The following is a 10050-nucleotide window of genomic DNA, read 5'->3' as shown; positions in this document are numbered from 1 at the left end:
GGAGCACTGGCCTTTGCCAAAGGCGGCCCGTAGCAGGATGCCGACAGACCGACTCTATCGGCGGTCGAAATCTATCCGACCAAGTCGGTCTGTCGACGACGACTGGCTTGTCTCTGTGTCTATCTATGTATCTCTCTATATCTATGTATCTATCAATCCCTACCTTCAACCTCCTCCCATTTTCTGTATTATTCATTTTCTTTAACCACAATAGAAACAAAAAGAAAAACAGAATATATATATATATATATATTTATATATATATATATATATATATATATATATATATATATCTATATATATATATACATATATATTTGTATATATATATATATATATATATATATATATATATATATATATATATATATATATATATATATATATATATATTTATATTTTTTTTTTCTGTTCTTGCCTCCTAATCTCCTCTCCTTTTTTTCAGCCTTGGTGGAGAAGACGGTGACGATAGAGAAGAAGACGATAGAGATAGAGGAGCGGGGCGTGAAGCTTCGGCTGACGGTAGTTGACACGCCAGGTAAGTGTTGAGTCTGTTTACCTGTCTGTCTATCTGTCTGTCTGTCTTTCTGTTTGTCTCGGAGTTGAGCACTGGGGCCACGTTCATCTGTAGCATATGCCCTCAACTTCACCTTTTCCTTCTCCTTCTACACCATTTTTCTCTGTCCCTTTCTTTTCGTTTTCCTTCTTTTCCTTCTCTTTCTTCCATTTTCTCCTTTTCTTACTCCTCCTCCTTCTCATCGTTGTTTTTCCGTATCATCCCTCCTTCCATACTTTCTTTCTCCTTCTTTCCTCTTCTTCTTTTTCCTTCTATTCCTCCTCCATTTTCTCCTCTCCCTTCCTTCTCGTTTTCCTTTTCTTTCTCTCTTTTTCCCATTTTCTCTTTTCTGAATCATTCTCCTCCTCCTCATCCTTGTTTCTCCGTATCATCCATTCTTCCCTATCTTCTCTCTCCTCTTCTTCTTCTTTCTCTATTCCTCCTCCATTTTCTCCTCTTCCTTCTCGTTTTCCTTTTCTTTCTCTTTTTTTCCCATTTTCTCTTTTCTTACTCATTTTCCTCCTCCTCATCTTTGTTTTTCCGTATCATCCTTCCTTCCATCCTTTCTTTCTCCTTCTTTCCTCTTCTCCTTTCTCCTTCTATTCCTCCACTTCCATCTCCTCCAAACTCCCTTGTCTTTCGTCTCATTCATCAGACTCTTGCCTTTTCTCCTTCATCACCTCTTCTCTTATCTTCTGCCTCTCTCCCTTCTTCTCATCCACCTCCTTCTCCCATTCTTCATCTCCTTATACCCCTCTTTTAATCGTCATTTCCTCCTCTTCAACCACTTATCATCCTCATATCTGTTCCTTCTTTCTCCATGTTTTCTTTTTTACTTATTCGAAGTTCCGTTTTCCTCTTTTCCTTTACCCCATTCTCCCATTTAGCTTCCTATATCTTTTTTGTTTTCAGTTCCTTCAGTTCATAACCCTCGTATCTATTCCTTCCATTTATTACCTTCTTTTCTGCTTCTACTTTCTTTTTTTTTCCTTTTGTTCCTTTTCCGTTTCCAGGGAGCGAGGATGCTGTGAAATGCTACCTCTTTTAATCATCTCTCCCTTCTAATCAACCACGCATCACCCTGTTCTCTATTCCTTCTTTTCTCTTTGCTTTACTTGTTTACTGATTCCCTTTTCCTATGTCCAGGGTTCGGGGACGCCGTGAACTGCGAGGAGGGTTGGAAGTCGGTGGAGCGCTACGTGGACGAACAGTTCAACAAGTTCTTCCAGGATGAATCAGGACTCAACCGCAAGAACATCCAGGACCACCGCGTACACTGCTGCCTCTACTTCGTGCCCCCCTACGGCCATGGGTGAGTGACGGGTGAGGGTGGGAGAGAAAACTTAACTTATTGAATAAAGCGATGAAAATGGTTTAAGGCTCAACAGCTGTATAAAGTATTCAGTATATGCATATAAGTATTTTAATGTCAGATGGAGTTCAATGTCGGGAAGGGTAGTATTTTGATTGTGGGTAGCTATAATCCTCATCTCGATTATGCGCTTCAGCTTTGGTCACCTTACTATAGAATGGCCATGAAGATTTTAGAACCTGTGCAGAGGAGGATAACTAAAATGATTTAATGGTTCAGAAACTTGCCATATTAGGAAAAGCATTTAGATTGGCATTCTCTGGAAAGGCGAAGGGTGCTATGAGACTTCAGTTTATATATGAATGAAGGTCTTTAATAAGGGGGATGATATTCATGATAATTAGGTTTTGCTGGTAAGAGAGCCGGGTTGGATACTTAGCAATGGGCTTGAGCTGGAAAAAATCAGGTTCATCAAGGACATATTAAAAAATTGATTCACCAATAGAGTCGTGGATGAGTGGACAGGCTTGGCAGTCATGTTGTGAGTGCCAATACGATAGGTACATTCAAGAAGAGATTAGATAAGTTCATATTGAGGTTGGATGTGGTTAGGTTTACAGGACCTGCCTTGTGTATTCCTACCGACCTCTCTACCGGCCTCCGTACGTTTTTGTTCTTAAGTACAAGGTAACCCGCCATCCTCCTCCCCAGGCTGCGGCAGATGGACGTGGAGTTCATGCGGCGGCTACACAGGAAGGTGAACATCGTGCCGGTGATCGCCAAGGCCGACACGCTCACCAAGACGGAGATCAAGAAGCTCAAGACAAACATCCTCAACGACATCGAGACAAACAAGATCAAGGTGAGGAAGAGATAGATAGATAGATAGACAGAGGAAGAGATAGATTGATAGATAGATAGATAGAGGAAGAGATAGATTGATAGATAGATAGATAGAGGAAGAGATAGATTGATAGAGAGAGAGAGAGAGAGAGAGAGAGAGAGAGAGAGAGAGAGAGAGAGAGAGAGAGAGAGAGAGAGAGAGAGAGAGAGAGAGAGAGAGAGGTCACTTTTTATTATGTATTTACTTTTTCCTCCTCTCTTCTACCGTTGAATTTCTGCTTCCTCTTTCACACGTTTTCTTTGGGTCCTCTTTGGCCAGTCTCTCCGATTCAATGTGATTCTAAGATATGGATTTTAGGAACAACTCAGAGAAACCGCTTCATGATTTCCTTTAGGTTTTCAATACATTGTTCTAACCCCCTTTTACTTCTAATTATCCTCTTTTCATTTCAGTTATCCAGTTTTAATATGCTCCCAACTTTACCTTTACTTCCTATTCTTCCTTCATTTTTCCTTCTTTCTTCCTTTTCGTTTTCCTTCTTTTCCTTCTCTTTCTTCCGTTTTCTCCTTTTCTAACTTTTTCCTCCTAATCTTTGTTTCTCCGTATCATCCTTCCTCCCCTACCTTCTCTCTCCTTTCCTCTTCTTCTTTATGTAGTTCTAACACTTCTCTTCTAGACACCACTTTTAACACCCTTTCCCCATCAGATCTACCAGTTCCCGGAGTGTGACTCAGACGAGGACGAGGACTTCAAGCAGCAGGACCGGGAGCTCAAGGCGTCCATCCCTTTCGCGGTCATCGGGTCGAACTGTGTCATCGAGGTGGCCGGGAAGAAGATGCGGGGCCGACAGTACCCCTGGGGCATCGTGGAAGGTACGGGGGCGGGGATTGGGATGGTCGGGGGAAGGATATTTTACTTTTTCTTTTGTGACTAATTTTTCATTTTACCTTTTTTTCTCGTCTTTTACCAATGGTTTATTTTCCTTTTGCCTCTTACATGATTGATGGTTCGTTGTTTAACTTTGCTTCTTCTATGATTGATGTTTTTTTCATTTTATTTTCTTTCTCATATGATTAATTTTCTTGTCTCTTCTTCTCTGACTGATGGCTCTTCTTTTAACTTTAATAACAAGGCATTATTTTCCTCATTCCAATGTTTTAATGAAGGAAGTGAGGTTTCTGAGGGATGATTTTGCTACTTTTTTGGGGTTTATTCTTTATCTGGTTCAATTATTACTTTATACTTGCGGTGATGAGTGGTTTGTGATGATGAATGGTTCGTAGTGGTGCGTGGCATATGGTGTGTGTTGTGGTGAATGCTTCGCGGTGTAACAAACCCGTGGTGACGCCTTCCGTTGCCTTGCAGTGGAGAACACGGCTCACTGCGACTTCGTGAAGCTGCGCACGATGCTCATCTCCACGCATATGCAGGACATGAAGGAGGTGACGCAGGACATCCACTACGAGAACTTCCGCGCGCAGTGTATATCCCAGATGCAGGTGTGTTGGGTTTGGGGTACAGCCCGCTAACATTACCTCATTATTTCTGTTTTGGGTACATTTTCCTAACATTACCTCTTCTGTTGTTTATTTGGGTACATTTTCTTAACATTACCTCGTCTGTTGTTTATTTGGGTACATTTTCTTAACATTACCTCTTTTGTTGTTTATTTGGGTACATTTTCCTAACATTACCTCGTCATTTCTTTTTTGGGTACATTTTCCTAACATTACCTCGTCTGTTGTTTATTTGGGTACATTTTCCTAACATTACCTCTTTTGTTGTTTATTTGGGTACATTTTCCTAACATTACCTCGTCATTTCTTTTTTGGGTACATTTTCCTAACATTACCTCGTCATTTCTTTTTTGGGTACATTTTCCTAACATTACCTCTTTTGTTGTTTATTTGGGCTACTCCCCTGACTAAATCAAGACCTTTATTTTTTTAGCATTTCTCCCCTACCATTGTCTCTTTTTAGTTTCCTGGTGCTTGTTTATTTGGGTACATCTTGCTAATGTTACCTCGTCTGTTGTTTCTTTGGGTACACTTTGCTAACATTAACTCGTGTCCAGTGCATATGTCGTTTTTTGGGGGTACATTTTCTTAACATTAACTCGTGCCCAGTGTAAATTCTACGCTACTGTTATTCTGGGTTCATCTTCCTACTATTACCTCATTGTTTGATATATTGCGTACATCTTACTAACATATTAAGATGGTCCAGGTTGTCATTTGATAATTTGAAAGACATCCCCACCCTGAAAGACCACGGACCTGCTCATGTTCTCAGTAAAGGGACATTTTAGAACTGTTCCAAATGATAAAACAGCACTTCATCTTTTAGCTTATCATTTTCCTCAACCTCTCTCATACAATCTTCACAAAACTACCCTCATTCATTTCATTGTTGGTGTAATTTAGGAATGTACCAATTGATAAAACTCTACTTCATCTCTCACCTTGTCATTCCCCTCAACCTCTCTCATGCCATCTTCACAAAACCATCCTCATGCAATCCATTTTAGGCGTCATATAAGAGTGTACCAGATGGTCAAATGCACTTCATCCTTCGCCTTGTCATTCCCCTCAACCTTTCTCTCATACTCCCTTCACAAAAGCTTCCTCGTGTTATCCATTTCAGGTGTAATATAGGAATGTCACAAACAATAAAACTCACTTCACCCCTCACCTCATCATTCCCCTCAACCTTTCATACAATCTTCACCAAACCTTCCTCATTCAATCCATTTTAGGCGTCACATAAGAGTGTATCGATTATAAAATACACTTCATCCTTCAACTCATCATTCCCCTCAACCTTTCATACAATCTTCACCAAACCTTCCTCATTCAATCCATTTTAGAGGTCACATAAGAGTGTATCGATTATAAAATACACTTCATCCTTCAACTCATCACTCCCCTCAACCTTTCATACTCCATTCACCAAACCTTCCTCATGCAATCCATTTTAGGCGTCATATAAGAGTGTATCGATTATAAAATTCACTTCACCTAACCTCCTATCATTTGCCTCACCCATTCCAGCAAGTGGCCCTGAAGGAGAGGAACAAACTGAAGAGGGAGAGCGCGGCAAACTTCGACACAGTGGGGGACGCTGACCGACTCTTGCAGCAGAAGGACGAGGAGGTGGGTGACAGAGATAGATAGCCAGATAGATAGATAGATAGATAGATAGATAGATAGATAGATAGAAAGTAGGATAGACAGACAGAGTAAGAGAGATCAATTTCTCATTTCCTCACGTGCAAGAAATGACATAAAACCTTGATATTAGTGTTATTGCTTTACAGATTCGGCGCACGCAAGACACGACATTCAACCTAAATATTCGTATTATTATTGTTATTATTTTGAGATTTCCCACATGCAAGAGATGACATACTACCCTCCCCCCTTCCTCTCCCCCCCCCCACACACACACATTCATTCCTCCCCTTCTCCCTTCTCTCTCTCCTTCCTTCTTTCCTCCTTCTCTCCCTCCTTCCTCCCCTCCATTCGTCATCACCACCCTTCCTCCCTCTCGTCTTACCTCGTCCTTCCTCCCTCTCCCATACCCCCCTTTCTTCCTCCCTCTCCCATCCCCCCCTTTCTTCCTCCCTCTCCCATTCCCTTCTTCCTCCCTCTCCCATCCCCCCCTTTCTTCCTCCCTTTCCCAACCCCATCCCTTTCTTCCTCCATCCCCTATTCCCCTCATATATTGGTGGTATACTTTTATTTTATTTCATAGATTCACGGCATGCAAGAGATGACCTAAAACCTAAATACTCGGCCACCTCTTTGGATTCTATTTGGGAGCAGCGAGTAGCGGGCTTTTTTTATATTATTGTTTACTTTTTTGTGCCCTTGAGCCGCCTCCTTTGTTGTAAAAAAAAATAAGCCCTACCAATTTTTTCTTTCTACAGATTCGCCGCATGCAGGAGATGTTGAGTCAAATGCAGGAGAAGCTGAAGGAGTCGGGGAAGGAGCCGGCCGTGTCCTTGGCCCTCGACCCTAGCAAGCGGGACTCCGTGGTTAACGTGTGACCCTCCGTGGACTCCCTGGTGGACTTGTGACCTGCCGGGGACCTGGTGGCGTAGACGTGACCCTTGACCTTTGATATGACCTTGTGCGACTGACTGGTGTGGTGGTTTGTTTACTGTGTGTGTGTGTGTGTGTGTGTGTGTGTGTGTGTGTGTGTGTGTGTGTGTGTGTGTGTGTGTGTGTGTGTGTGTGTGTTTGACAAGTTTGTATTATACCCTTTTCTCTTTCTTTCCTTTTTTTGTGTTTGTGTGAGGACAGTGTATGTGTGTGTCTGTTTGTGTGTGTCTGTGTGTGTGCGTGTAAAGTCATGTGCGTGTGTATGTATGTGTTTCAGTCTGCTTCTATAAATACCCCTTTTCTCTTTTTCCTTTTTTTGCGTGTCTGAGAGCTGTGTGTGTGTGTGTGTGTGTGTGTGTGTGTGTGTGTGTGTGTGTGCGTGTGTGTGTGTGTGATTTTATTTTTTTTGTGTGTATGTATTAGAGTCTGGACTAGTCTAACGTTAACCTCTATCCCACTGTGTTCGTGAATGCTCCAGCGTTCAATACTATTAATAATTTTACGTCTTCTAAGATGTTAATTCTCACTTTGATATCATTTCCCAAAACTTGAACTCTCACACCCAGTTGCTATTTTAGTTTCGAGACATAACTCTTTATTATTTAACTTATATATTTTCAGCTCCGGCGTTCAAAACTGTCAATAATTTTATGTCTTCTAAGATGTTAATTCTCGCTCCGATATGATTTCCCAAACCTTGAACTCTCCCACTCAATCGCTATTTCAGTTTCGACAAGTAACTCTTTATTCTTTAACTTATGTATTTTCAGGGCTGTTCTAATGTTGATCTTTCAATGCCTCGTTGAAAGAGCTAAGCATTCCTCTGTGCAGGATCTTTTGTGAATATTACTTAATTCTCTAAGTAAGAATCTAAAGCCTCCATTTACTAATTTACAGTTGTTTACCAGATCTGATGTTTAACCCTTAGATTTAATGAACACTAAGTTATGTATAGAGACAGTCATGGAAAGTCGAGTGGAAGAATCCATTAGTGTGTCATGCAAATTTGAACCCTAAGAAAGATGGTGGGTATATGTGAAGGTCTTATTATGATTTAGTAAGGCTTCATTGCTGTGTGCTTTGTGTGCGTGTGACCCTGAGAGAGAGAGAGAGAGAGAGAGAGAGAGAGAGAGAGAGAGAGAGAGAGAGAGAGAGAGAGAGAGAGAGAGAGAGAGAGAGAGAGAGAGAGAGAGAGAGAGAGGCTTGCTATTGTGGACACGTGGAAGTTTGATTTGAGCTTAACCAGACTGCATCATTTTGTGCGTTGATAGAATGGATACATGAATGGTTGATTTTTCTTTAGTACCATCGCTGTATCATTGTGTGTTTCATGCAAATTTACACGACCCAAAGAGAGAGAAAAAAGTGATTGATATGATGATTATGTGGAGATTCAATTCGTTTTTTTCACTGTGTTTCCTTCAAATTAGTGTGATCTTAAGACGAAAGTTGATAATGTGCTTTGGATATATGAGGAATGCATCACTTTTGTGTGTTTTAAGTCAATTCACATGCGCTTAAAAGAGCTCAAGAAAGACTGATTAAATTATAGAGAAATGAAGAAGGTTTGATTACATTTTCACACGTCAAATCTGCATCATCGTGTGTGTGTGTGTGTGTGTGTGTGTGTGTGTGTGTGTGTGTGTGTGTGTGTGTGTGTGTGTGTGTCCCATGCTAAACAAAGTGTCACAGTATCTCTAGTTGTTGCGTGTTCCGTGTGCATCAAATTTACATAAAGTGTGTTACCTCAAACCTCCATTCACGTTACCTGCGAAAATAAGCCCCTCCCCCTTCCCCGGCAAGCGCACGTCATTGGCCAGTCCACCAGGAAGCCACGCCCCCTCTCCATCTCAATCCGCGTGTGATTGGTGGATGCAGGGGAAAAGTTAACTCTCATTGGCTGGCTGGTGTGGGCGGGGCTTAGTTGGTGAGTTAACGTGAATGGCAGTGTGTTGGGAGGAAACTAAGGCCACTTGTGTTAATGTATCATGGGGGGCTACGTTTTTTAATAAGACTTTGTACCCATTATATATAACCTGTTTGCTGGTGAGTGCATGATGTGATTTGAGTGGTGAAAGGAGAAGGAGGAGGAGGAGGAGGAGACAAGGAGAAGGAGGAGGAGGATTTGTACTATATGAGCAGGAATCTCTATATATCATCAGTGAACCTTTTTGTCCATATTCCAAGCTCTTCCTTACAAAAAAATGCCAGGTATTACAAACTCAGAAAACTATGATTCTAAACAATTTCTCACCTCCTTTAAACTCCACATACTTCATATCCAATTACTCTTTTCTTTTAGGCATACCTCCTTCATATTATAACAGAGAAAACAGTATGTTGAATGTACTTATCTACCCGTAAAAGTGGTTCATAGACGGATCATTAGGTACAGGGCCTGAGTGACTGGTATCGTTGGAGCTGACGTCAAGGGAATGGCTGAGGAAGGAAGAGCTTGTAACATGGGCATTCATATCTGATGGTGGTCACGGTGAATGCTGACACGAATTAGATTGAGGTGCACAAAACTCATAGGCATTAATTGACTGTTTAACACACATACACACACACACGGTGACTCACGCACTTACACCCGCACACACGTACACACGCACCAGGCTTCATACGTAGAGGACATGTTAGCCAGCCTGTATCAATCACTCCAATTAGTACTCATATAAGGAGGAAAAAAATATGTTCCGAAACGGTCACTTGAATATAAGAGAGTTAAGGAGACGTTCCCTTAGCCCAGAGTAGTTTTTAGGTCTTTTCGCATATACACAATCACGAATTAGCTTTTTCTACATTAATGGAGACAGCATAAGGGGAGTAAATAAAGAAAAAATAAAGAAAGCTAAAAATCAAAAAAGCTAATTGACATTCCCTTAGCTCAGAGTAGTTTTATGGTAATTTTCACATATATACAATCACGAATGAGATTTTCCTACATCAATGGAAACAGCTCAAAGGGAATAAACAAAGAAAAAAATAAAGAAAGCTAAAAACCAAAAAAGCTAATAGACATTCCCTTAGCCCAGCGTAGTTTTGGGGCCATTTTCACATATACAGAATCACGAATGAGCTTTTTCTACATTAATGGCAACAACTTAAGGGGAGTAAACAAAGAAAAAATAAAGAAAGCTAAAAACCAAAAAAAGCTGAGACATTCCCTTAGCTCAGAGTAGTTTTTAGGTCTTTTCACATATACACAATCAAGAATGAGTTTTTTCTACAT

At 41.0% G+C, this 10050-nt stretch overlaps 1 protein-coding gene across 6 annotated transcripts in view; it reads left to right on the top strand.

The window, feature by feature from the left end:
• Positions 1 to 9785, top strand: part of LOC127002097 (septin-4-like) — a 28213-nt gene extending 18428 nt beyond the window's left edge. For all 6 annotated transcript variants that reach the window (XM_050867601.1, XM_050867603.1, XM_050867606.1 and 3 more), the window contains exons 4-10: positions 446 to 538; positions 1703 to 1868; positions 2580 to 2730; positions 3419 to 3584; positions 4078 to 4211; positions 5763 to 5864; positions 6641 to 9785. In XM_050867601.1, the coding sequence (XP_050723558.1) occupies positions 446 to 538; positions 1703 to 1868; positions 2580 to 2730; positions 3419 to 3584; positions 4078 to 4211; positions 5763 to 5864; positions 6641 to 6760 (932 nt within the window). In that variant the 3' untranslated portion in view covers positions 6761 to 9785. The remainder of the gene's footprint in view (positions 1 to 445; positions 539 to 1702; positions 1869 to 2579; positions 2731 to 3418; positions 3585 to 4077; positions 4212 to 5762; positions 5865 to 6640) is intronic.
• The last annotated feature ends 265 nt before the right edge of the window (positions 9786 to 10050 follow it).

Source organism: Eriocheir sinensis, chromosome 22 (assembly GCF_024679095.1).
Source record: "Eriocheir sinensis breed Jianghai 21 chromosome 22, ASM2467909v1, whole genome shotgun sequence".
NCBI classification, from domain to species: Eukaryota; Metazoa; Arthropoda; class Malacostraca; order Decapoda; family Varunidae; genus Eriocheir; species Eriocheir sinensis.
This window is presented reverse-complemented; position numbering and strand designations above follow the sequence as displayed.